Here is a 27,501-nt window from a genome sequence, read left to right on the forward strand (position 1 = left end):
ACACAGCCACCATTGCCCCCACACAGCTCTCAGCTGGGAGAAGGGCTGTGGGGGTACAGCCCATCCCTCCCTACCTGGGATAGTCTGGGAGGGACACAGCAGTGCTTTGTCACACCTGAAAACTGCCCCGAGGCTGCTTCCCTCTGCCTGCTCCCTCCTGGCACTTCCATGAGGATTCAGCCAGAGCTGTCAGGTGTCAGCATCACTCCCGGTCCTTCTGGGTAACCCCAGAGAGGTCGAGTGACAGCATGAGCTACCACTTTTTCACCCAACAAAGACACTGTGTGCCCAGCTCTGACTTCACAGAGCCATCACAGCTCCCCACATCCCACCTTTGCAGTCCCCAGATCATGCCCCTACACGAGCTCTCTGTTTCACAACCGTGCCAAACTAACTCGCTGGCAATAATTAACCATGTTATCTCCACACTCCTCCTCCACTGTACATGTACACTGCACATGTTCCAGCCTCTCAGCTCCTTTCTGAGCTTGGCATTTTCGGCAGCCCCGGACCATGTGCCAGTCCAGAGCAGACAGAGCCCTGTTGTGCTGATAACCCAATTTCCCAACCCAAACGGTACCAGCAGGCCCAAGACAGCAGATTCCAGCTTAAACCACAGCTTTGGGACGGCCAGAGGAGGAGCTGCGTGTACTGACTGCCCCACCAAATAGGTTTGGTTTTCCAGTGGTAAGTTTGCCATTACTGCCCCAGGATTTCACGGGGAAGCTGAGCCATTTCCTGGCTATGACATTGCGAGTGGCAGGTGAGGTGATGTTCCCCAAACTCTGCTTTTGTCACAGCATCTGCTCAGGTGCAGCCACTGCTGCCCAGCACTTCTGCATCCCCGTGGCCTCTGGGTGCACAGCAGCCCTCGGGCTGGCACATGATGAGCCCAAGGGAGCTGGCAGGGGACAGGGGGCACAGGGAGGCTCAGGGACCACTGCCTCTGTGTCTTACTGCAGTAAAGCTGGGCATGCCCTGCATTAGCCCCTTATTGATTGGGTGTGGGCAGGAGCTGAGCTGGCCTGTGAACCCCTCCACACTGTCACCTTGGATGACACTGACACCTCCAGGCCCCCCAAACCAGCGTGGGAGGTGGGGACTCCCCATGGCTCCCTGGCTGGGCAGCCAGGAGCTGTCGAGGTTCATCTGCTCACTGGTGCCATGCTGTGCCAGCACACGGGCACTGGAGGAGCCTGGCAGCCCCAGCCCTGAGCAGATCTAAGGCAACTCCCTGTCCCCATGGAGGGGAAGGACAGGGAGGGAGGGTGCAGGTGGCATCATGGCTAAGGGGACAGCAGGAAACAGCCAGCTGGGCACAGGGACACAGATGGTGCTGCCAGAGAGCTGCAGCTCTGACCAGCGAGTGATGGGCCAGGAAAAGAGGATTGCTGGGAGAAGAACAGTCCAGATGACAGAGAAAAGCCCTTGCTCAGGATCAGCAAGGAAAAAGGGGGAAAAGAACCCCAGAAATACTGGCCAAGTTCAGCACAATCCTGGCAAACTGGGTCTCTCTGGGTAGAAGAGAAATTAAGCCAATTTGCAAGCCCACATCAAATCTCTCATCAGAAACATGGATTCCAAGGGAATCTTTTGAGCAACCAATAAAGCCAGTCAAGGTCTGGGAGCTGGGGAGGTCTTAGCTGCCTACTGAGATGGCTGCAGAAAAAATGGGGCTGCAGGATTCAAACTGTCCAGCAAACAGGTGGCCTGGACAGGGCTAACCACAGGTTTGAGAAGAGGGGAAAAAAATGTATAAATTTGGTATTCATTCTTCTCTGTGAAATAAAGGTAGGAAAGCAGAAGGTGTTTCGGTGAAAAGTTTGCTAATTTACAAAAAAGGAAGTGCAATCTAAAAAAAGGAGAAGCAGATTTCAGCACTTCCAGAGGGTTGGTAATTATCCAGGGAACCAACCACACTGTCCTGCCAGCAGCCTTGCCCCATGCAGGGAAACAGGAACGGGGAGAGACCCACACGGTGCAGAGACCTGAGAGAGCAAAGGGGAATCTGTAAGATGAATTGCAATGACCAAGGCAAACAAGGCAATGACTATGGATTCTGTAAATAAATTTAAAGGCAAAATTTGTCCTTTACATAATGTGGGAGAGCAGGTAACAAGATACAGCAGGTGCAGGAGAGTTCAATGATTTCTGTCCTTCACTGTCCACAAAGAGCTGATCGTGGCACATAAATTATCCCCATGACAGGCATGAGGAGGCAGGGGCCAGTACGGGCAGGAAGGGGCTAAGAAGTAATCTCATTCTACCAGACACATTTAGTCACAGATGGCCTTTGCAGAGGGTTGATGAAGTACAGCTGTCCCAATAATCCTCCTTCTCCTGACCATGCCAATAGGTTTTCACACCTCTCCAGTACTGTCCAATACCCAGGGAACTCACAGCATCTCAAAGTTTGCAGCTTGAGCATCTCGAGCCTATGGAGCTCTGTCTTATCCAGCATCCAGCCACTGGGAGTCACCAACGGGAACTTTCCCCAGCAATCCCACATCTTTGCTGAAGCCTCTCCATATCTGCAGGTTTCTGTATCTCCCACTCCGTGGATGTGAGAGGTGGTGAGTGACCCTGCAAGGTGGGCCAGTCCTGGCTGGCATCTGGGCCCGCTTGCAGGCAGCACAGGGACTGGAGAGGGGGCACATCTGCACAGGACAGCGGTGAGAATGAGCTGAGATAGTTAAAATCACAGCCTGCCCAGGAGAGAGAAAAAAAGTGTGGCTTGTTTCATCCCAGGAAGACATGCCCCATGTGCAAGGAGGACACAGAGGGGACGGCACTTGGCAAAGATTAGGAAAACCCTCCTGACTGCACTTCAGGCTGGGTTCCGAGGGGCTGCACATCCTCTGCCTGGGCTTCAAACACACACTGCAACCGCCTCGCCAGGGCCGAGGGCGGATGAGACAACCCCTTCAGGTCCCTTTCCTCCGTGCTGCTCTCCTCTGCTCAGTGAGCAAACCAAGCTCCAGAGGGATTTGTTTTCAAGTCCCTGTGGCTTTGCCCCAGTGCTTTTGCCCGGGGACTCTCCCTGTGGTGCCAGCTCACGGCCGCTTTGGGAGCGCGCTGCCCGGCCCACGGGAGCGGGGCCGTGCGGCAGTGTCGGGGCGCTCGCAGCAGGACAGCTCTCGGGGTGGGGAACCTTTATCTGCTCCACGCCTCCCGGCACAGCTTTGCGGAACGAGTGCGCGGCCCCTGATAGCAGGGGCACAGGCGCAACAAGCCGCACCCGCCCATTAAAACGAGACACCGGCTGGCGCAGAAATGCGTTCATAAATAGAGAATTCAGGTCTGCCTTCGACTCCTGTCTGTAATGGGCACCGCGGCCCGGCCGCCCCGGCAGCGATGCCCTCCTGCCGCGTGTGTTTAACCCGGGCACGGCAGTGACGCCCGCGCAGCCCTGCGGGGCCGGGGCTGGGGATCCCTCGCTGTGAGGCGGGCGGTGCCGAGCCGTGCCGGGCCGGGCGGTGCCGAGCCGAGCCGAGCCGAGCCGAGCCGAGCCGAGCCGAGCCGAGCCGAGCCGAGCCGAGCCGAGCCGAGCGCAGCCGAGCCGAGCCGAGCCGAGCCGAGCCGAGCCGAGCCGAGCCGAGCCGAGCCGAGCCGAGCCGAGCCGAGCCGAGCCGAGCCGAGCGCAGCCGAGCGGTGCCCGCGGCCCCGGCGGGCACATGGGCAGAGGGCGGAGCCCGCGGCCTGACATCACGGCTCGGCTCCGCGCTGCCGGACGGCGCCGTTCGCCCTCCCGCCGCCGCGCAGAGGTGAGGAGCGCGGGGGGACGGGCACGGCGGGGCTCGGGCACCGCCAGCACGGCGAGGAGCCGCCAGCGGGGCTCGAACCGCCCGCGCCGGGCAGGCAGGGCTGGCTCGGCTCGGCTCGGCTCGGCGCCGCCGGGGCTGCTCTAGCCGGGGGGAATGTCCCGGGTCAGCGGGAGCTCTCCCGCCGCCGAGCGCCGGTGCCGGGCCCCCGTTCCGCCGCAGCCCGGCCCGGGGTCCCCGCGGCGGGGCTGCTCCGTGCCCGCGGCCCGCTCCGCCCCCGCGCTCGGGCGGGGGTCCCAGGGCGCTCTCGGACGCCTCGGTGCGAGGGTTGGGGCTGGGGCCGGGGCTGGGGCTGGTCCCGGGCGGGGATGTCTGCGGCGGCCGCCGTGTCTCGGTCCGGGCGGGCACTGGCAGAGCTCGGTGGGACGCGGGTCCGCCGGGCTGCGGTGCGGGCTGCCCGCGGGAAGCGCTTTCCTTTCTTCCTTCCTTCCCTGGCTGCTGGACACATCCGTGCGGCTCGGGGAAACTCCCTGTCCCTGGCACAAACCGGGCACAGACCCCCCGGAACGGGCCGGGTTCCCGGTTCCGAGTGGTGCGATCCTCGTGAGCGCAGGGGATGGATGGATGGATGGATGGATGGATGGATGGATGGATGGATGGATGGATGGATGGATGGACGGACGTTCAGGCTGTGCTCCTCAGGGAGCAGCACTTGGCGCCTAGGTTTCACTTTTCATTCTCAGCTCGCTAAATGCTTTGAGGAGATGAGTGGCTCTTTCCAGCCACGGAGAAATCAGCACCGAGATATTAAAAAAAAACTTGGGGAGAATCTTGGCCAGGGCCCAGGATCCCTCAGAGGTGAGCAGGGAGCCGGTGTGGGGTTTCTGAACCACTGTAGGGACTAGTAAAAGCTGCCACGGTTGGATGCTTTTTGAGGGGGACTTCAGCATTTGATCCATGTGAGAGTAAAAAGGGATGGAAGCTGTGAAGGAATTGTAGAGGTGACTTTGTAGTACGAACATCCCACAGGTGATGGAAGCTGGGCTGGACTGTCCCTGTCCCGTGGCCCTGTCCAGGGTGTGACATCTGCCCGTGACAGATGGACACCCGGGAGCTTGGGGGAGTGTTTGTGTTCATAATGCCTGAGCGGGGCAGAGGGGTATAGAGAACCCGAGATCATTTCAATCAGAGTAGTCTAAATAAAAATAACACAGAGAATTGCCTGCTGTGGCAAGGAACCAAAACTGAGAGACAGCAGGAGAGGAAGGCTGTCGCCTACAGCATCAATACTCCTGTGGGCTGAGGAGATGCAGGACTAATAAGATTTAAATACTGCATCAAGCTTTCGTTTTCTTCTAAAATCACATTTGCTATGAAACAAATGTACAGTAATATAAGATGCCGCAGTCACTGCACATATTTGATTTCCTCTGTGATGGTAAAGGAGAAAATGTTGATGACTCAACAAGTCTGTGTTTAACAAAACCACATCAAACTCCAGGAAAACATGCTCTTTGACAGTGTAATAATTTTTTTGTTGTTTATTTTGCTATTTATTTTTGTTTTGGGGTTGTTTTGCTTTTTATTGTTAAGAACTGTGCTTTGACTATGACCTTGTAACATCACACCCATAAATAGAAGCAGGTTTAGATTCAGGGGAAACACATTTTTTCCGATGATGGAAGAAGTAGGCCAGCCATGCCAGCTCTCTTGAGAGGTGGGAAAGGCAGTGGCAGCTGTGATAAGAAATGTCACACACCAGGAATTAAAATACACCAATTTGTTATCTATAAATTTACCATCACTGATTAGAGTTAGCTTTTTGTCAACATCATAATGGAAGAAAATGCTATTTTCAAATTTGTATTTATTGCTTCTTCATAGGTTTTCCTCTGCAGACCTAGAGTGGATTAAGCAGCTTCCCATCTTCATCTAAGTTTAAGTGAACTGTCACTTAACTGAAAGTAAAAAGCTTCTGAAAGTGTGTCAGTGATGTGGGAGCTTCCAACACATTTCCTAAAGCCTTTACATACTCTGGGGCCTAAACATTTTGGAATTTTTCCTGGGGTTTAAGGTACTGATGGGAGGAAATTCCTCCCATCCTTTTTCCAGGTTCTCACATTTTCAGTGAGTCTCTCTAAAGCCATGGTTTTGACAACACGTGCATTTCCATTTAGTGTGAATACACCACTGTAGTCTTTGGAAAAAATGTCTTAAGAGCTCCCCACAGAATGTAGGCTTCAAGAATCAGGGTCTGTAGATAACACGTCCACCACTGAAGGAGCCTGATACCAACTGCAGATCATGTGCAAGCACTGATAGCTCATAGAGCTCCACAGTGGTTTGAGTTGGAAGGGACCTTAAAGATCATCTCATTCCGACTCCCACCATGGTCAGGGGTACCTTCCACTTGACCATGTTGCTCTAAACCTGGTCCAACCTGATCCTGAACACTTCCAAGGATGGAAAGTGTTTGTGTCATCCACAGCTTTGCTGGGCAGTCTGAGCCAGTGCCTCACCACCTCATCGTGAAGAATTTCCTCCTTATATCTGATATAAACCTGCCCTCCATCACTGTAAGGACATTCCCCATTGTCCTACTGCTACAGCCCTTGTAAAAAGTCCCTCTCCAGCTCTCTTCAGCTACTGGAAGTTGCTCTAAGGTCTTCATGATGTCTTCTGTTCTCCAGGCTGAACAACCCCAACTCTCTCAGCCTGTCTTAACAGGAGAGGGGCTCCATCCTTCTGAGCACCTCTGTGACCCTTCTTTGGACTCATTCTAGCAGGTCCAACATCCTTCTTATGCTGGGGTTGGTTACAGGACAGAACATGTGCCGGTGCAGCTTGCACTGGTGAAATACATGGTGTTCGTACCTGTCCAGCACACGTGGGTATCACTAAGGATTTGGGTCCTGGGGGGAGGCATATTGTTCACACTGCATGGATTTGTCTCTTCTGGGCTCATCTGCAAGACTCCTGCCAGTGCAGGGGAAAGGAAGCTGGATCTGCTGTGCAGGATGCTGGACTGAAGGCAAAAGGTGTGAGTGGAAGGGGAAGGCAGGGCAGTGAGTTGACTTCCAGCAAAGAGCATCTCTCTCTTACCCATCTGTGTCTCCAAAGATAACTACCTGGTCAGTCAGTTGTGTTTGCCTCTCTCCCCGGAGCTTCCCAGGAGCTGCTGGGAAAATCAGAAGAGGCATTACATGGCCCTACATGGGTTGCCTTTCCAGTTTTCAGGGCTGGCTCAGAGCTACCTCTGTACTGTGTCATGCCTGTGCTCCATGGAGGGGAAAAAACAGATCAGCAGGAGATAGGCTGGCCCTCTGCCATAGGCTGTGTCTTCCTTCCACCCCACACTGTCTCCCAGGCATCTTCTCCCCGTGCGGTCCTGTGCATCTTCTGAGTGGGTGAAGCAAATTCAGAAAGGCAGGAGAGTGCTGATCTTGGAGACCCTTCTAACAGGAGCTGCGGCACGGAAATGGCCAATACAAATATTTCTGTGCATGCTCAGCACAATTCCTCCGTGCCTTTCCTGGAAAGAAACAAAGAGATTTTAAAGAGAGAGCTGGAGCCTGCCAGCTCCCTGTGGTGACTGCTGAAGTCAGGTCCTGCCTGATCTCTGTAGCCCAGAGAAGGGTGGAAGTCCCAGCTCATTTTAACGGGAGCATCTCCACCCATCGTGCCTGCCTGCAGGGAATTACTAGATCTACCTGAGAAGTTTCCACTATCCAGGCTTTGAGTTGCTTTCCTGCTCTTCTCGCACTTGGGGAGGGGAAGGCTCAGAAATGGGTGAGTCACTGAATTGTCAACTTGTAAGAGCAGCAAAAGAATGAAACCCCCCCCCAAAAAAGCAGGAGAAGCCATACAAGACTTAAGTGCAGTGCCTGAAGTTGTTATAAACCACCCTTTTATGTCACTTAAGAACTGTGAGATGCTAAGCTGAGAACATAACCTTCTCATTCAGAGTCACATCAGCCAGAAAAGCTCCTGTGTGCTGTGTCAGCATCAGCACTGCTCCTGCAAACTACGTCTTCCTTCAGGTCTGTGCCTTCCACGGTCTCAGAGTGAAGCCTCAGGATTTCCCAGACTTTCAGATCCCATTTCATGATGTTTTACTACAGGATAGGTCTCGGGTACCCTGCGAAGGGTAGAAGCCTACTCAGGCTTCTCATTACTCAATCAACACAGTGGACACAGGCAGCAAGATGTTTTTGCAGAAGAGCAGAGGAAGTTCTTCAGACAAGGACTGCTGCAGAGAAGTGGCACTGCAAATGGAGGCAAATTTGGGGGAGAAAAGTTTGAAGATATCTGTGGCAGAACCTGTTGGTAACTGTGCTTTTAAGTACATAGTTTTGATGAAAACAGGCCAAAGGTTTTGTTTTCCAGTTGTTTATAATAGATAGGTAGTTTTCCTGCTCAGCATTAAAATGGAGGATTTATCCTTGGAGAGAGAAATTGTCCCTGCCAAGTGATCACAAGCTGGTGTAGTTTTGTAGGAGAACTGTAGCCAAAATGTCTGAGCTTGTGTGGGGAAAAGAGATTATTTTGTCCCTGTGGGAAATTCTGGTAGCCCTTTCTCCTCTACTTTCCCCTGTTCTGAAAGCTGTTTTTCAATTTTGGTCCTGGTGAAGAACATCTTGTGGTCAGGGACGTGGACATGCCTTAGGCTTCACTGCTGGCTTCCAAAAACAACATTCTGATTTTTTTTTTTTTTCAGTGTATAAACCAGAGGGGGTATGGAGTTGGGAGGGTCAGTGCCTGTCAGCCCGTGTTTTCATTAGTGTGTGATGGAGTAGGGAGGCAGATACTGAATTTGTAGGTGACACTGAGCTAGGAGGGACTGGAAACATTTTAGAGAAGAGACTAAGAATTGAAGATTGTGACAAGCTGGAGAGCTGGTTTAAAAAAAAAACAGGGCACACGTTCTGTCCTGTGTGGTAGGACTGACTGACCGCCTGGACACCAGGTGAGCAACCAGCCAGGCAGTGGTCACTGGAGCCAGAGGACAGGGACACTGTGCCCCATGGGTTAACAGGGGCACACGGTTGTGCAAAAGCAAACAGTCTTCTTGGGATGGATAAAGAGAAGTGGTGCAGTGGGGAAGCAGCGTCTCTGCTCCAGCTGGTGCCTTTTAGGGGCTCAGTTGGAAAATGCGGCTCTGGGCATCCTCCAGGAAAAATGAGAGCAAGGAACAGAGGCTGAGTTGTTGGACATTCGGTAAATAACAGCTCTGATGAAAGAGTTGGGTTTCATTTGTGCAGGAAAAACCGAAGAGAGATGTGAAACGTGTTCTCCAAATACAGAATGTGTCTGAAGAGGAGAAGGCAAATCATTTGCCATGTCCTTTGGGGGTAAAAGAGGAAGGGATAAGGTTAACTGGATTGAGAGATAAAGAGGAGAGAAAGCGGGGCTCTGCAGGAGCTTATGGAAGTGGTTTTGGCAGATAAATGCCTGATAATGAGGTAATCAGATAAAGAGCTGCCCTGGGGCAGGAGGAGGGATAAGGACTTGCGAATGCAGAGTGCATCAGGGTGGAGAACAATTGCAGGGGGACACGTGGCAACTCCTGGAGCCCCACAGCAGGTGAGGGGTCACAGCAGTCCCTGGATCCACAGCAGGTGAGGGGTCACAGCAGTCCCTGGATCCACAGCAGGTGAGGGGTCACAGCAGTCCCTGGAGCAGGTCTGGGGTCGCAGCAGTCCGTGCCCCGCAGTGCCATGCTCAGCACGCAGTGATGCCGGCTCGTGCAGCACCAGCTCCCTGCCGCAGGTCCCTGTCCCTCCTCCCCACCCCAGCAGCAGGGACACGGGGAGCACAGCCCCTGATGCCTGTGCCCGTGGGCTGGAGGACAGCAGCGGGGACAGCCCAGCTCCCAGCATTTCCTCATTCTCACGTCCTGGCTGGCAGCCCGGCTGGGTTTGTAATATGGCTTTTCTGGAAGGGCGATTTACATCCTTTGCCAGTTCCCGGTTTGCACCATTCGGGAGATAACTCTGCTTTGGAAGGAGAAAGAAGAAAAGGGACAAGCAAAAAGGCAGCAGGCTTGGTTTCCCTGACTCTCTCTTGCTGGCAGAGCCGGGGAAGTCATTTCCAGGCAGCCTGGGCAGCACTGCAAGCTCTCCAGAAATGTGCACCAGAGCTGAGATTAAAGCAGCTTTGGATAAGCTCTTTTATTACTTAAATCTGTTCCAGTTCCAACAGGTTCAGGTTCATGGCACTTGCTGTGCTCCTGGGAGGGATGCTGTTTGTGTGGGAAAGAGACTTAAACATTTGATTTTCCCTGGAAATAAAATAGTGGTAGCAAATTTTAAAAAAGAGTATTTCTGCTCAGAGCAAGCAGAGGCGAGAGGAACACTTCAAGTGCTGAATGCTCCTCTCCAGCTGGGGCTTTTGGAGGGTTAACACAGCAAGAGATGCTCTGCAAACAGAGGCTGGAGGGCTTTGGCTTCATGGTTCAAAGGTCTCTCCATGCAGACTGGAAGTCCCCTGGGGGCAGAGATCACCCCTGTCCCTGGAGTTTTTGTTTGTGGGACCGAGCTGGTGCCAGCCATGGCTGGCAGGGCCCAAAGGGACCTTCCCAGTGCAGAAATCATGACACTCCTCTGCAGTGACCTGACCAAAGGCTCTGCTGCATCCTTTGATTCCTCATGAGCCTTGCTGGTGTTTCAGCCCATGTGCTTGTCAAGGAATGTGTGTAATAATCATGTGCTTTATCTCGAGTGGCACCCAAGCAGAAACTGAAGCACAGAGCAGGCTCTTTGATGACCTGCACGGGTTGAATCCACAGCTTATGGAGACTCAGTCGTGGTCAGTCTAAACAAACACTGACTTTGGTGGAAGACATAAAAGCAGTTGTTTTAGCCAAGGTGGTGTAGACTGAGTATGTGAGGCTGAGCTCAAAGATGAGTTTCTGTGCAAACAGGAACCAGTTTGGTTTCACTGGACAGGACATTTTTTTGGAGCTCTGTATGAGATTGCTGCCATATTCTTCAGCACAGTTTGATATGTTTAAAACACTGCCTTTTTATTAGAGTTATGGTAAAACTAACTTGTCTTTTATCTGATAAATCTGAATACCAGGGCATTGAAATGAATCTTTATTTTTTTTATTTTTTTTTGTCCAGAACTGCAGCAAGCCTTGCCACCACAGGTCCATCCTTCTTCAGGGTGTACAACTCAAACACCTCTGGACTGCAAATTACAGGAACTAGCTAGGCTATCCTCCTGCACCAGAGGATGTGAAAAGGGCCCCAAAAGATGGTCTCATAGTTAAAGTCATGGTGCAAGATATCTGGGTCATCCCAGACAAACTTGCCGGAGTCCCATCATTGTTAGTATCTCCTTCCTCCAGTCTGCTGAAAGAGGATAACAAGTGTGCCTCTTCCCCAGTGGCTGTGGGGGATGATCTGCTCAGCAGATGGACCCTGCTGTGAGCCCAGGGACACCTGAGCGGGTTCTGCAGCCCAGCTCCATCCTGAACGGCTGTCCTGCTGCAAAACCTGAGTGAGGCCTCTCAGTGTGGGCAGAGAGGCAGAAAAACCTTGTTTGCCTGGCACTGAGCCTAAGCTAACAGCCTCTGCCAAGCCTCAGGTGCAAAATATGTAGAATTATCCCTGTGTTTCTTCTGTGAGAACCCCTCCCTACCTCTGCCTGGGCAACAGAGATTTGACTGCTTCATTTCATGCCATTGCTGTCTGTCTGATCCCACTCCTTGGGGCAGAAGTTGCCTTCTGGACAGTTTTTGAAGAGTGCCCAGCAGAGGAGAGCTCCCCATCTTGCTCACTGCCCATCACTGCTATTGCCCTGCAATTAACAGCAGTAGTGGCAGTGCAGTCACTGAACTGCACATGGGAACAAGTGTGCTACAAGTGGACACAGCAGTGATGTAAGGGTGTCACTCGCAGCTAAGCTGAAGGGGAGCTGTACGTTGTATTCAGTATTTTAGTCAGGGAGCTGCTGCCCACTTGGAATTGGAGCTTGTTCCCATTGGGCTGTGCTTTAAATCATCTTGTAGCTTCCTTGGTAAGAAACTGATCTCCTTGAATTGCACATGCTATAACTCAGCAGGGATGCAGTTTGCTTGACAAGGAAGTTCAATAAATGGGGTTTATCCAAGTCTGGAGATGCTAAAGATGTCTAAGCACCATGATATTCACTCGTGACCTCCTCTGCAGCATCCTGGCCATGGTGCTTTGCACCCACTCTGGATGGGTTGGCCTTGCTGTGGTGAATTAGCTTTGTGAGGGAGAGTTTCAAGCAGGTGACATGTCCATAGGTGCAGAAGAAGCAGTGTGGACATGGTAAGTCAGGGGTGGTGGCAGGAGGGGGGGGTCTGTGTGCTCCCCAGAGATACAGAAGTGAAGAAAAGCTGTTGCCTAATCAGACAGTCCATTGCCAGGCATCTGTTAGGAGAGACCACAGTGTTTGTCTGAGGGAAATGTGTTTATGGTGAAAGAGGGATGTTCCCCTCCTTTCTCAGGAGGATTTCAGTGCATGGCAATGACAGCAATGCAACCCACAGGCAGCAGCCAGCGCCAGGGACCATCCCACCATGGGCTGGCAGCAGGGATGAGTCCTGCTCCAAAGCCCCACCACTCAGAGCATGACTGAAATAATCACACCAAAATTCACAGAAAAGATTTTGAGTCTTCTTACTTTGTAACTCTCCTGCTGACTTCAAAGGCTGTTTAATTCTGTCATCCCTTTTAATCAGAATAACTGGAGACAGCAAAGATGTTTATCTCCAAACATTACCAACATCTCTCTACATGTTCAGTGGCAGCTGCAGGACAGAGGAAGCACAGTGTAAGAAAAATTGCTTGCAGCAACATTTGCATCCCAGTGGGACCACAGAGAGAACTTCTGAGGTGCCTTAAATTGATTATGAAATGAGTCTGTGGGTAACAATCACTTTGTCACCCTGAATGCTGATTTCTCCCCCCATGGCTGAGAGCCAGAGATATGTTTTTTTATTTTGGGGTAATATTTTGTGTGCACAGGTGGTGGAAAAGGGGAGGGGGGGTATGGGAGGGCAAGCTAATTGTTCTGAGCAATAGTGTTGGCCCGAGAACAAATGGTTCTGGACATGACTACATTTAGGTGAAGCAAAAGGGTTTCAAAAAAAGTAAAGCAATGAGTGTGTGATAAAGCTTCTGATAAGAAGGGACCAGGAAAAAAAGAAAAACAGTATCTTTGCAGACAGAGATCTGAAAGTCATCCCTGTGGCCCCTTTCTACGTTTATTCTCCCTATTTTTTTTTCCAGTGGAATAAGGAGAACTGCAGTATGCTGTTTGATCTCTCTGTTTATACAGTGGACGTGTGTTTTTAAGGGGAAGTCATCACCGTGCACTTCTTTGGCACTTGTTTTCCCCTGCTAGCACTTCTTCCATGAGCACAGGTTTTGGTCTCTGGGATAAAGTGGTGCTTGGTGAGAGGCAAGGAGAGCAGACAGACCTCTGCCATAGAAACAGTGTGGTCACTGAAACCATGATGGGTTTGTACCCAGTTTGTACCCAGGACAGTGAATTATAGTTTCAAAGTCCATCTGCTGAAGGTGTTTTGCAGGTTTTCAGTGAGGAGCAGGATTGAGATCCTGCCTGCTGTGTGAGAGATCTCCAGTAACTTGGCTGTGCTTGATGTTTGTCTGCCAGGAGCCTCCAAGTTGGTGTTTTCATAGTAATGTGACCCTTTGATCATTTTTCTGAGTGGTTTTTACAAATTTACAGCTCTTTGAAGTGTATATACGGTTAGGAGAGTTTATGCCCACAGGCAGCTCTTGCCATGTCTCTCTTGCTTCTGTAGTGAATTTTGGTGCTCAGGCACTTTGAATGGGGAGATCCTTTTGCAGATTCTTCACAAGAAAGATTGACTGTCCTAAATGATTTTGAGTAGATAATAGAAAGAAATTCTTTAGTTATAAGGGTGGTGAGGCATGGGAACAGGTTGCAAAGAGATCCTGTGACTATCTCTGGAGGTGTTCAGGACCAGGTTGGATGGGGCTTTGACCAGCCTGGTCCAGTAGAAGGTGTCCCTGCCCATGGCAAGGGGTTGGAAGTAGATGATCTTTAAGTCCCTTCCAACCTGAGCCATTCTGTGATCACTACACAGGAGTTCCATCTTGTCAATATTCACTCCCTTTCCCAGATCACCTATGAGCATGTTGAACAGCATAAATCCTCAAGGAAATCCCTTGGCAACCTATTCCCATTATGAAAATAATTTATTTCTTCTCACTCTTTGTTTCCCATTGGTAATTATTCATGCAGAAGTGCCCTTCCCCTTTGCACCACTGCTGTGCCAATCCCAGAAGAGCCTTGGGTGAAGGACATTTCCAAAAGCCTATGAAAAACACCTGTGCCAGGGACTAGGTCACCTCATCCAAATGGTCACCTTCACTTTGAAAGAACTTGAGCAGGTACAAGGCAAGACTGCACTCCAGCAAAACCAATTTGTTTCCATCCCCCGTATATCACAAGTCTGTAAATTACAGTCTTTATTATACTCTCTAGCAGTGTGCCAATACAAAAGCCAGATGTCCTGGTGTGTAAGTTCCATGGGCTGCCTTCTGAGCCCTCTTAAAATCTCATCCAAAATGGGAATTTGCCATTCCTTTAGGGTAAATTTGCTGTTCTTAAGTTGGGAGGCACATTTGAGCCACTGACACAGCCCATGAGCAGTCTGGCAGTTCCCTGCCCAATTTTCTTCTGACCTCCAGGTTCAGCTGCTGTGCTGCCTGTGAATTCATTGATCTGCTTAAAACCCCTCCATGCCCTCAATATCTAATCTGTTACAGGGCAAAATTCATTAACGTTTGTAAAGCTCATCAAGATCTTTCATGAGTAAATCCCATCATGTTTTAATATATTTTTGAAATGTCATGAGTAAGTTCTCATTACTCATTAAAGAGCTGAAGCAAACAGCACTTGCCAGACCCAAATATTGGGACAGGCAAGGACTGCAACTCTTCATTTACCACTTTTAGGACACTTTCATTTCAATTTGACTTTCTGCCTTGATTCTGCTCTGGCAAATCAGAAGCACCCGTCCAGCTTTTCCAGATGTAGTCTCAGGGATCTTCATGGACCCCTTTCTTTAGGAGGTATCTGGTAGCTCTGTGGGAATCTCAGAGGTTCTGGTTCTGATTGCTGTCAGTGTTGGCCTGGCTTTGCAGTGTGAGATGCCAGCATGAAGGACAGCAGAGGATGGATGAGTGCATCCAGCAGGTGTTGAATCACACAGCCTTGGGAAACCTCCATAAAAGCCTTCACCTTCCAACCCAGCCTGGTGTTTTGTGCCCCTCCAGTGGTGCCTGTACATTACTGCACATTTCCTGATGGGTTTGGCAAACAGGTCCTGGGCCGCTGGGACCAAAACCGTGTTCGAGTGGCCTAAGCGGCACTTTTCCCCGTGACCCCACACGTGGTCTGGGTCTCTGTGAGAGCTCCACAGTGAATTTGCATTTCTCCTTGTTTTTCCTGCCAGGATGTCCAGAGGAGACATGGCCAAACCCCTGCTGGGCCCTGGCAGCACGGCGGGTGAGCGCAGCCCCCCGGCGCCGGCGGGCCGCACCGTGGGCGTGCTGGGCAGCGGGGACTTTGCGCGCTCCTTGGCCGTGCGCCTGGTGTGCTCCGGCTTCAGGGTGGTGGTGGGCAGCCGCAACCCGAAGCGCAAGGCCAGCCTCTTCCCTGCTGCAGCAGAGGTCACCTTCCAGGCCGAGGCCGTGAAGAAGGCGGATGTCATCTTCGTGGCGATTTTCAGGGAACATTACTCCACCCTCTGTGACCTGGCTGATGTGCTGGTGGGCAAGATCCTGGTGGATGTCAGCAACAACACGGAGATCAACCACCACAAGGAATCCAACGCGGAGTACTTGGCCTCCCTGTTCCCAGCCTGCACTGTGGTAAAGGCCTTTAATGTGGTTTCTGCGTGGACGCTGCAGTCGGGTGCCAGGGATGGAAATAAGCAGGTATTGTTTTCTTCCAGCAAGGGCTAAATCCCAGCTGTTTCAGCAGCTGAGGTCTGGCAGCATCAGCAAATGGTCTTAGGCTCCAGAAGAAGGAGTCTTGAGTGCTGGCTGTGGAATCCAGAGACCACCCCTTAGCTTCTGCATTTCTTTGTCCAGAAATTAAGTACCTTCACTCAGTTCATACTTTGTAGTCCTTGGAGCATCTGCCCAAGTGAAAAGTATTATTCAGCTGTCTGTTTATCTAAACAGAGCCAGTGAAACAAACTGGCGGTACATGCATGAAAGGAAACCTGTCCAGGAGAGAGGTCTTTGGCAGGCATGGTAAATCCCTGTCAAAAAGGAATCCCTGTCAATTCTGCCAGGAATCATGATGCTCAGTGGAATAACATAGGCTCCCTGTGACACAGAATCCCTCTGGATGCCCTCGATCCCAGCAGCCTGATTTCTTTGCCCTATGTATCTATTTCTGTTCGTTGCAGGTTCTGATCTGCTCAAATAATCAAGAAGCCAAGCGCACCATAGCAGAAATTGCTCAAGTCATGGGATTCACCCCTGTGGACATGGGCTGCATGTCATCAGCCTGTGAGATCGAGAACATTCCCCTGCGCCTCTTGCCAGCCTGGAAAATCCCCATCTTTTTGGCTCTGGGGCTTTTTCTTTGCTTCTTCACCTACAACCTGATCCGGCAGGTCATCCACCCTTACATCAGGGAGCAGAAGAACAAGCTGTACAAGATCCCCATCGAGGTGGTCAACACCACGCTGCCGTGCGTGTCCTACGTCATGCTGTCCCTGGTCTACCTGCCCGGGGTGCTGGCAGCCTGCTCCCAGCTCTACTATGGCACCAAGTACAGGCGTTTCCCAGACTGGCTGGACCAGTGGCTGCAGCACAGAAAGCAGATTGGTCTGCTCAGCTTCTTCTGTGCAGCCCTGCACGCCGTGTACAGCCTGTGCCTGCCCATGCGCCGCTCCCACCGGTACCTGTTAATCGAGACGGCCGTCAAGCAGGTAACGGGGGTGCTCCTCAGGTCAGCACCTGCAGGAATCTGCTGAACTCGTGCACATCTTGGGTGGTGGGCCTAATATCTTGGGGTTTTCATTCATTTTCCAAAGCAGGTGTGGGGCAGTGGGAAAAAGCTCTCTAGGAGTATTTCCCCCACAGGTCAGGCACACGGCACAGACTGAGCACTCTGTGCTGAGGAGCTGCCATCTCCCTCAATACACAGCAGTGGCACAACCCTCCCGTGCCACTGCTCCCCAGAAACACTGGAAGCTTTGAAACCAGCCTTGCCAGGCACTGGTGTGTCTGAGACTAGGTCAGAGGCAGGAAAAATGCTAGGCGAGAGGAAGCCCAGTGGTAGGAGGAATAGAGTTCCCTTCAGCTCCCAAAATCTCGGGAGATCCCTGTTTGTTCACACTGATGTTCATAATTGTGCCTGCTGGAGTAACCAAGTCATAACCCAGAGAGGGCTGTGTGTTCTCATCACCCTGTGCCTGCCGGGGTTTAACAAAATGGTGGTGAAGAACTGGTTATATAAGAACAAGGAAATGGAGAAGGCCTTTATTGCTTTATGGACACTCTCAGCAGTGTTTATCCAGTGTGAGATTGCTGCCTTCTGGCAGTTCAGCCAGCTCTGTAGTACCATGGGAGGATGGGAATTGCTCTTTCCTGCCCCTGGCTTCTCACTGCTCCACACTGCTCCCTCCTGGGATGGCACAGGCTTCCTGCAGCTGAGGGGGGAATGTGATCAAGGGATTACCCCACAACCCCTCTGCTTTCTGTGCTGGGGTATGTGGCTGAGTGATTCCAAATATTTGTCCCAAAAAGGAGGGAAAGGGCTGTGGGGGCAGCGGGGAGCAGGATGGCTGGTTTGGGCAGCAGTGTCTGTTCAGAGCATCCATCAAACACCATTCCCAGCCTCTCAGCTCCAACCTTGAGCAGATTCTTCTCAAGTGCCACAGTTGAACATTAATCTCAGGCAAGCATCCTGTTTTCATTTCCCCTCCACCTCCTGTTTTCTCACAACATCTTTGTTTAGTAAATTAAACCCATTTAATGGGCTAAAGAGGACGGTTCTAAATGTTCCTCTTTGCCATGCAGTATAAAACCCATCTTCCCTTCCATTAGCATGAACAATTTCCCCCCTAAATGCACTTAAAACAAAGGTTATTAGGAGACTACTGCATATTCAAGCATCTGTATTTGTTTTCATGGCTTGAAACTGAGTTCTCATTGTAATTATCTTTCCAAATGTGACTTTGGGGCTTGCTGCTGTGGTTACAGGCATGGGAGCTGAGAGCATTCAGCAGTTCTTCCCAGCAGGCTTCAAATCAGGTCTAGCTTTGGCCAAATGGCTTTGGGATAAGAGAGAGCATTTCCACATCTCCCAAACAGGCAAATAGTGCTGGAGATGTGAACAGGAACCTGCTTCCCAAACCAAAACAGATAAAACTCAGTTTCTGTGTCCCTAAGCGCCCCATTTTAACAAACCTTCATTGTCATGCCAGGCTATGGAGAAGAAGATGACAGTCTGGGTAGAGGAGGAAGTCTGGAGGATGGAGATTTATATCTCTGTTGGAATAATTGCCCTGGGCTTGCTGTCGTTACTTGCCATCACTTCACTTCCATCCATCGCAAACTCTCTCAACTGGAGGGAATTCAGTTTCATTCAGGTAAAGTTGATATTTGCTGATGCCAGAGTGTGATTCTGCAGAATCAGAGTCAGGCCCTCACACAGACAGGGCAGGGGTTGACCTGCTTTCCCAGCCCATCCTGCTCTGGCGGGGCAGCTGTGCATTGGTGTCAGCAGCAAAACCTGCCCACGCACCCCAGAGCCACAGACCCCTCGTCCAGGAGGTGAGACCCAGAGCAGGAGAGGGGCAGAGTGGTGTGCCCTGCGGCTGTGCTGCTCTCACACAGCGCTTGTCCTGTCTAGGAAAGGTGCTTTTCTCAGGAGAAGGGAAAATACAAGGGAAAATACAGCACCAGGCTGTGGAGGGCAGGCAGGGAACTCACAGCTGGCTAAAGGACACAGATTTGCCCTTGCTGTCCAGGGAGAGTGAGCTGCTGAAAAGGAGAGAGCCTGGGAGGACAGTGCAGGGGAGACAGGTTTGGCAGAGCCTGCATGCACCCAGGTGCTCAATGGACAAGTTCAAAAAGGCTTACAGTGGTCTGTAAACTGCCAGAGCCCACGCAGCACAGGGAACTGGGTATGATTTCAATGAAAAGGCCATGTCTGATTCTAAGAAGTGCAGAAAACTGTCTGATTCTAAGAAGTGCAGAAAACTTTAGTTTTTCCCCAGTGGTTTAGGAGCTTCCTGCCACTTGCAGTGATGGCCAAGCTCTCAAAGGCCAAATTCCCTTGGTGACCTGAGTCTACCCCGTGGGATTTTCACAGACACTGTATTCAGTGGCTGCAGCTTTTTCAGGGATGCATTTGGAGCCAGGCTTAGGGCTGATTAATGGAGATAGCAGAGAATGAATCTTTCAAGTATCCCCTGCGCATTAAAGTTGATTTTGAGGCCAGATTCCACTCACTGTGGCACGGTCATACCCCACAGCCCTAAAACCCCCTGTTACTTGTGCCTCCTGCAGCAGGGCTGCTTAGCATGCACCAGGCTTTGTAACCCCTGTGGCACCCAAGGTGTGTGAGCCCCACCAGGACCCCGTTCCCCTGCAGCTCCCCTGTGCAGCCTCCCTTTGCACCATGCTGGCACACACCTAACCCTTCCAAAGGGGAGGGCAGGGCTCAGGGATGCAGAGGTGAATATCTATCATCCAGCCTCTGTTAAGCTCTGCTGAAGCTCTTCAGGGCTATATAAATAATTCAATATTCATTAGAGCAGGAGTTTGAAGTCTGCTCCCCTGCTTCTCCCACGAGTGCCCCGATCACCAAACGAGCAATCCAGTTGGTCTTCTTTCCCCTCTTGCTGTGGGCTAGCCAGTAATTATTTACACTGAGTAGAAGAGCTGCCCCAGGAGAGCTTGACCCCAAGAGATCATCCCTTGAGGAGAGGGGAGACTGGCTTTAAACCTCTCCTTCAGACTGGACAATGGGAGCATATTAATTCTCACTGCCGTGTCTCAGGGGAGGGCTGCAGCTGCTGGGACACTGGATAAATCAGCCCTGACTTGCACATCTCATACCAGGAATCCCAAACGAAGGGAAGTATCTCCTTGCAGCCTGGAAGGAGGCTTTGAAACCCCCTGCATTTCCCTTTGGCTCCCCAGGCAGCCCGGCAGCTGTCCTGGAGGGTGCTGGTGTTGTGTCATGTAACACAAACATTGTCGTGGCAGCTCGTGTGTGTAACACGACTGTCCCAGCTGCCCTTTGGGACCCCTTCCCAGCCTTTCCAAGGGTATGTCAGCACTGGGACCAGACAAATTCGTGACGGTCAGTTCCAAAATAGCTCTTGGCTGCCCCACATGGGAACTGGCTGGCTTAGTTCATGGAAAGATACTCACACCTATTTCTGTCTGCATGGAATAAAGTGTGACGGTGTGACACGAGCTCCCAGCTGATCACAGGCAGGAGAGGCACGGCTGGTATTGTGCCTCTTTGTGGAAATACCATGTGAAAAGAGCAGGTTACAGATCTCCTGGCATGTTAGCTTCCATATTACTTTCTTTTAAATGAGGGATCTTTTAAATTATTTACTCCTCAATAAGTTGGTGGTGCCTTTCTTGAGGAAATTAAAAGAGCAGCTACAGCTACTGGTTCCAGGCTCCTGAGGTTGTATTCACATAGCTCAGAGTGAGCCTCCCTGAATTAATGCACAGTGGCACAGTGTAAATACAAGGGGTGAAGCATGAGGCTGCTTTCTCAAATATTTGGGATTTCTAGCACTTGTACAGCATAAAAGAGGTGAAATGCAGATGCCCCAGCCAGATGCCTTCCAGAAAATGCCCAGTTTGTTCCCATCTCAGTTGAACTGGATGGTGTTTGAGAGATGCTGTACCGAAAGCCACATGTGAGGCAAATTCGGGAGTCCCTTCAGTCTCCTCCTTACCCAGAGCTCCCCAAGTCTGACATTTTCCAGCAGCCAGTGTTAGTGCCATGTACTGCCACAGTATTAAAATACACATCTGTTGCCTGACAGGTTGAAAATCCCATTTGTATTGTTGCCAAAGTTATAGGAAAAAAAGGTTGATTTTCACAGTAGCTCCTGCACATACTCAAATTTCAATTAAATGTGGTTAAATTGGATACACCGTTCCCCTGTGTGTCCAGTTTTAACAGAAAATGTACAGAATTGAAAGACTGGCTAACAGGAATGATTTGTATGTAATTCAACTTATAGGAGACATTTTTAATGTTCCCCAGTGATTTACAAATCAGCTCTAATTGCCTGAGAAGTAAAAATGTGTATGATTGCCTTTACCTTCCTATCCTGAGAAGCCCTCCTGGAATTTGAAGGTTGAATTGACCTGGTTTCTTTCATAGTTCATGTAGCGTAAGATGTAAAGAATCTGTGATCAGACCTTTTCTAACCCTCCTGTCGAGGCAGTGCAAGGGGCCAGGGCTGCTTCCATGGAGCGAATCATTTCGTAGTACTGATGGCTGCACAAGTCAGAAACTTATCTGGGTCAGGAAGGGGCTCTTTGCTTTCAGTGCTGCCCAAGCATTTCTAAATGAGCCACATGTGACTGGGTCACCTTTGCTGGGGTGTTACAGGGAGCCTGCAGGAAGCGGGGGAGGTAGAAGAGTTAATGCAGAAGAGAAAATACATGCAAAACCTGCATCGGGAAGACACTGTCTTCATACAGCACCTTTCAGAGAGCTTTAACACCCCCAGGGCTGCTGGCCCCACACTCCCCATGTTGTGACAGTACAAAAAAAGCCTCTGCCACTGTTTAAAACAAAACCCAGGAAGATTTCATAGCCAGGAACTGCATGGAGAGGATCAGTGAGGGCACAAGAGTGGTATCAGGGCTAAGCACTTTGCAAATCGGCCCCCTGGGGTGTTCAGCAGGCTCTGCATTGTGCTACACCGAGTGTATATTGAGCTGTAAACACTGAGCCAAGCTGCAAGCAGCAAAACTTTGGGGCTCTGTGCCCTTACAGACCTGCCTGTATCCAGCTGTCTGGCGGGTGCAGCCAGCTCCTTTAGCCAGCATCAGCTCTGGGACCCTTCTGCTCACCCCAGTCAGCTCCTCGTTTGTGCTGAAAGTGGATCAGCCCATTGCTGCTGCCAGAGGAGCTGCCAGCCCTGGCTCCAGCAGCTTAGCCATGTGTTTGTTGCCATGTGTTTGTTGCCAATTTGCCTTTTTTTTTCATCCCCTCCATCCACACACAAAGGTGGGTCAGTCAAGGAGTGCCTGTGATGGTTTGTCACCTTTTGTGCTATTAATTTCCTCTCCTGCTCTCCCCCAATCCCAGCAGCTCTTTAAAAAGAAACTGTAGAGGCACAAGGTAATTATCTCCAGCTCTGACATCTCTGCCATGCACAGAGCCCTGCTGGGGCTGACTCAATGCATCCCCTGCCCAGGGCAGAAAGCTTCTGCTCTTGGGTTCCCTCTGTCCCCTTTTCCCTGCCCTCCTTTGCCAGATGACTCCTAATCTGGTACTTCAAACCTTTTGCCACTCTGGGAGTTTTTTGCCTGTTGGAGAGAATCTTAACCTATAAATGATGGATGATCTGTGGGTCAGGTCCTGCTCTTAGGTTCAGCTGTGACCACGCTGAGCACATTTCAGCAAACTCCTCTTTAATTTTCCAAATGCAGCTAGTCTTGACCCTGTTGGGTTTGCTGCTTGTTACCACTTTGGTTTAGGACATGGACACAGCTTGTGGCAAGAAGGACATGAAAGAAAGGGTAAGTGTGGGCTTGCACACAGGACTAAGGCTCAGTTCCCAGCTCTGTTCCCACTTCCTGGCATGACCTTGAGTAATGCTCAGCTGTAACACAGAGAAGAGTTCTTCCCTGCCTTGGCAGGACTCAGTGACACCCACATGACTTGCTGATAGATACTGTAAAAGTGAAGTACCTAGATCTGGTAGCACATTTTAGAGCTCTCCTTCCCTCCCTTGCCCAGTCTCCTCAGCTGCTTAAAAGATTAGCTCTGAAGTTTAGAGGAGTCTTGGTCTGGTTTCTTTTTGGTAATAACATGGTACATTTTTAAAAGTTGTCTGGGTTTTTTAATTGTTTCTCAGCAATCAAAAATAGAAGGAGAATCTGTGAATTGAGGAGTTCTTTGCATGGAACTGTTTTTTTCAAAAGACAATGAGTCCTTCCTCTCATCTTGCCCTGGTTCCTCATTTCCCAGCCATGGCCTCTTTCCTGGACTTACCTTCAGGAAGATTGTGTTTCTTGCTGATCTCTGCACCAAGACAAATCTTTTGGCTTTTAAAGGCTTTCTTCCCTAAGTTAGGGACATAAGCAGCAACATTTTCCCTGTCTAGGCATCTTGAAATTTGGTTGTTATTCCAAACTTAGACCAAGCATTCAAAGTAGGGCAGCAAGGCAAGATGCTCGACCTGCACTTTCCTGTGAAAATACAGCAGCAAAGGCCTGCACAGAGCAGAGCACAGCGAGTGCCCAGGGCTGCTGAGTGCCCGCAGGCAGTGGGAGCTGGCAGCCTCGGGAGCCACCACCTCTGATGCTGGCAGGAAGCCCTCAGTGAGGGAAAGAATTTAAAACCTATCTTTGAGAGCAACCCTCAGAGGGAGCTGGAAATACTCAGGAGGTGTTGTCTCTGTGGGTGCTTTGGAGAATGATCTCAGCTGAAAACGGGGGAAGTTCTGGCCTGTAGAACAGGGGCTGTGTCCTTGCTGCCTCCCTGAGGGGATAAAGGGCTCTTCACACAGCCTTTGAACCAACACAGATCTCTAAGACAGAGGAGGAAACCCTTGAGGGCTGTTGCTCACCTCAGAACAGAGCACTTCTGTTTGCACAATCTCATTTTCCTGTAGATGACACCAGTCACCTGAAGATGTCTTTGCTCTTTGCGGAACTGTGGCTTCACCCACTTCCAGCAGTGCCAGCTGTTGTCCAGAGCCACATCCCTGATGCTTCATCCTGCTGGTCGGAAGCCTCAGGCAGCCAGGGAGTGGCAGAGCAGAGCTGGCAGAGCAGAGCTGGCACTGCAGCTCAGGAAGGAGCCCTTGGGAGCTGCCTGTGCCCACCTGCCCAGCAGGGGTTGGGGGCTGCTGCTTCACAGGATGCAGGAGCCCTCCTCTCTGCTGAGTTGACAGCACCTGCTGGGAAATTCCTGCAGAGCTTCTAATGTCACACTTAACCTCTGACTAGACAAAGAAAAGCACAGTCTGGGACACTCCCCAGGAAGGGTTTCCAGCCATGTTTTATTGTGTCCAGGAAACGCGGGAATACCCATTGCTTCCTCTGTGCCATGTACACTTAGAAAATAATGTCAAAAATACGGAAAGACAGCCAGGCACAAGGCACTCTGCTAACTGGTGTGTGTTTCTTTTCCTTTCAGTCCTCCCTTGGATTTATTGCCTTGGTGATCAGCACTCTGCACACGCTCACGTACGGCTGGTCGAGGGCCTTCGATGAGAACCAGTACAAATTCTACCTGCCCCCAACCTACACCCTCACCCTGCTCGTCCCATGCACTGTCATCATAGCCAAAGTCATCTTCAGTTTGCCCTGCATCCAGCACAGACTTGTGAGAATCAGGAGGGGCTGGGAGAAGGGCAGATATGTCAAATTTGTTCTGCCCAGTGCAACGGGGGAGTTTTCAAGTGGGGAGACCTCCAGTAATGTCTAACAGCCCCAGCTTTGAGGATTTCAAAGCACTATCAACATTTCTAAGTTCAAAGGTGTTTCTTAAATATATGTATGTTTTGGTATAATGGTATTGTTGATAAAATAATAAAATTTGGTGACTTCCAAAAATGGATGACCATCAAACTTAGGTTAGCCAGTAGCAGTTAAATTATATTGCTGATTTGCTAGGACAATTATTGCCTTAATTGTGAGAGCCAAGCTAGCAGCACTAATATACATGGAAACTGATGGACTCTGTTAGTCAGATCAGTCACTGGAGGTGCTGCCTGGCAGCTCCCCAAACCAGTACTTCTCAGTTGCTTTCCTAGCTGCTCTCATAAATTTCAATGCCTTTATTTTTTAATATGAGGTTGCACAGATTTTCTGGAGTTTATGAGTGCAAAGATACCATACCTCTTGAGTGTGTGGATCAATCAAGGCAATGAGGTTTAGAAAGATCAATTGCCTCTGGTTTTGTTCTCCTCAATGAGCTCTGTGGACAAGTCAGTACAGCTATATTCATGTTACTGTGACAGCAGATCTTACTAAAATCATCAAATATGACAGCAAGCCCAGTATCCCTGTTCTCTCAAATACAGGCAGCACTTCTGGTCCTGGAAGCAGTGCCTGATGCATGTTTATAAGCTGAGGAAATAAAGCACCTTTTCCAGGAGTATAAAAGCATTTGAGAGAGAGACATCCCCAATACCAGACGTCTGGTCTGCACTGCTGGCTCTGAGGTGACAGCTACTGCTGCATGTTCTCTGTTACACTGAGCCAAAGTTTCAAGCAGTATTTGATTGAAATAGAGTGAGGATAATTATTGGAAAGGTTTGCTGCTTCACAAAATTACATGGAGAAAACCAAGGCCTTCCAGCTGGCCTTACATCAAATAATAGGGTGAAGCTTTTAGAAATGGCTGTCACCTGAACATTCCCATTTAAGCAAACAAAACAGCAGCTCTAAACCCACTGGTTTCATAGCAATAATAAGATCTTTGAACAGTCCTGCAAAGGGATCATCAAGTCTTGACCACAACATGAAAACGTGTTGTACATTTTGGGCACAGTCCTTCATTGCCTTACACCTTAAAAAGTCCCCTGCTAGATCTCAAAGCAGGTATGAAATGCTCTTCTGATTTCACATCCACTGTGGACAAGGCACGGGGCAAAGAAGATTTCTGTCCTAATTTCATGTTTCACCTGTTGCTTTCTATGAAGTTCTTACTCTTTATCAGAATAATTCTTTAGGTTTTGGACATCCAAATCACCAAACAGTGAATGGACAGGCATTCACTAAAGCTCATTTCAAAGCAAGCAATTGGGATGACACAAGAAGACTACCTCAGTAAGGTCAGGTACAAGGACATGCCTGGAACAGCCTCATTTTCCTACAGTTAAGGAAAAGACACTCAGTGTTCAGTATTGCTTTGAGAAAACAAGAGCTGTCAGCCCAAAATGAGGTACAGCTTGTGGGACAAGTACCAGACCAGTTAATATAAAGGGGAGGGGGAATTAGCAGCTTTGGGGCACATGAGCCCCTCTACAAGCCATTGCTTCCATAACCTGGAAGAGTTCTGCACAGATGGAGACTCACAAGAATTCCCTGTTTAGCCTCAAGTAACTGCAGTGAGTCATATTCTCCAAATATTGCTCACGTGGCCCGTGATGATATTGACTGTCAGTTCTTGCCTAACACTTACAGTAAAGTCTCCAAATGCTGCTTCTTGAGGGGAAAGCCTAGATTTCATAATAAGGTGACTTTTTTGTTGTTGTTTTCATGGGGTTTGGACAACATGGTGAAGACACCATTCTTTACCACTGTCCCCCTCAGCAAGCTGAGTTTGTTAGGTTTCCCCATCCGCCTCAGAACCTAGCCCAGATTGGCACCTGACCAAATCACTCTCCAAGCAGACTGATGACCCACCACCATTTCTTTCTGGTTAGGTGATAGGTTAAGTTTCCCCATAGATTTGAGACAGTTTCACCTGAATACAATTCCACTCACTCCACTCAACTCATCCTCGAGGGAAGACTGGATTCAGAAAGCCTGGTTTTTTAGTTGTCTTTTCCATTTCATCATTAGGCAAAGACAAGATAAAAGCACCAGTTTACACAGTTTATGGTGTATTGCAATGCCTTTTTTTCCCATCTAGGTTTCTTTTCACATCTTTAGGTTAAGCAAGACTACTGTCTAGTGGCAAAAAAAGATTAGGAGGCAGAGAAAGAGCATTACACAGGCTGGCAGGCTTTGTCTTCAAGGGGAAAAGAATGATTTATTTTGAATCACTGCAAGGTTAAAGACTCACCTTTCTGCCCAGCAGAAGGTTTGCACCCTTGCTTTGTTTACAAGACTTCCATGCCTACAAACCCTTTCCCATGGCAAAGGGAGAGTTTCCATGAGCAGAGGGGCAGTCAGTGAGTCAGCATGGTTCTTTTCAGATGGACACAAAGGGACAGACAAGCCAGCTCAAAATCCCCACAGTTACTGCAGCTCTACAGCATCTAAAGAAAAAAAAACTGGTCAAGTGTCTCCAGGTAATGCCTGTGCCAACAGACTGGCCAGCCAGCCACCATCCCTTTTGAAAACCAAAACCAATCCTTATAAATGCAGAACAGCATTTCACATGATGCCCTCTGTATGCATTTGGTCCTTAAAACATGGGACACAACTGTTTTAGTCATTTCTTCTGATTCTGGAATGCTGAAAATGAAAGTAAGGGATTTTTCAGTTATCTTTTCCCTAAGCATTTTTGATATGCATAGGACATTCAGTGAGATTGGCTTAAAATTTACCATTTAACTGGTTTTGTACTTGAAGTTTTTCTCTCTTTCTGTATATATGTACACAAACACATAAATATATGTATCTTATTTGCAGAATATATAGCTTGAATGTAAAAATCTTTGTATTTTTATTTTCTGTACTGCCTACTATGTGCCTCTGGGATATGTAAGAACCAAATGAAAAGCTGTAAGAGTAAGGCCAGTTTTAATCTCTGGCTTCTGTAGTTATATAAAGATATTCTGAACAGATCTACATAATTA

At 49.9% G+C, this 27,501-nt stretch overlaps 1 protein-coding gene across 3 annotated transcripts; it reads left to right on the forward strand.

The window, feature by feature from the left end:
- Positions 1 to 486: 486 nt before the first annotated feature.
- STEAP3 (STEAP3 metalloreductase) lies at positions 487 to 27,501 on the forward strand. Of its 3 annotated transcripts, none has more exons than XM_038142485.1 (5): positions 487 to 687; positions 15,244 to 15,727; positions 16,207 to 16,734; positions 18,235 to 18,399; positions 24,165 to 27,501. In XM_038142485.1, exons 2-5 carry the CDS (start codon positions 15,245 to 15,247, stop codon positions 24,453 to 24,455), a joined length of 1,467 nt encoding a protein of 488 aa, XP_037998413.1. In that variant the 5' UTR covers positions 487 to 687; position 15,244; the 3' UTR covers positions 24,456 to 27,501. The 3 variants fall into 3 exon arrangements, with proteins under 3 accessions (XP_037998413.1, XP_037998412.1, XP_037998411.1); XM_038142484.1 differs by lacking the exon at positions 487 to 687 and adding an exon at positions 3,622 to 3,764; XM_038142483.1 differs by lacking the exon at positions 487 to 687 and adding an exon at positions 3,777 to 9,379.

This window comes from Motacilla alba, chromosome 7 (assembly GCF_015832195.1).
Source record: "Motacilla alba alba isolate MOTALB_02 chromosome 7, Motacilla_alba_V1.0_pri, whole genome shotgun sequence".
NCBI lineage: Eukaryota > Metazoa > Chordata > Aves > Passeriformes > Motacillidae > Motacilla > Motacilla alba.

Bases quoted from the DNA above. Each gene is read 5' to 3' on its own strand.
- STEAP3 (XM_038142483.1), top strand. From the start codon at position 9,276: ATGCAGAGTGCATCAGGGTGGAGAACAATTGCAGGGGGACACGTGGCA. The intron at 15,728-16,206 runs GTATTGTTTTCT...TGTTCGTTGCAG, and splicing joins CCAGGGATGGAAATAAGCAG to GTTCTGATCTGCTCAAATAA. The intron at 16,735-18,234 runs GTAACGGGGGTG...TTGTCATGCCAG, and splicing joins TCGAGACGGCCGTCAAGCAG to GCTATGGAGAAGAAGATGAC.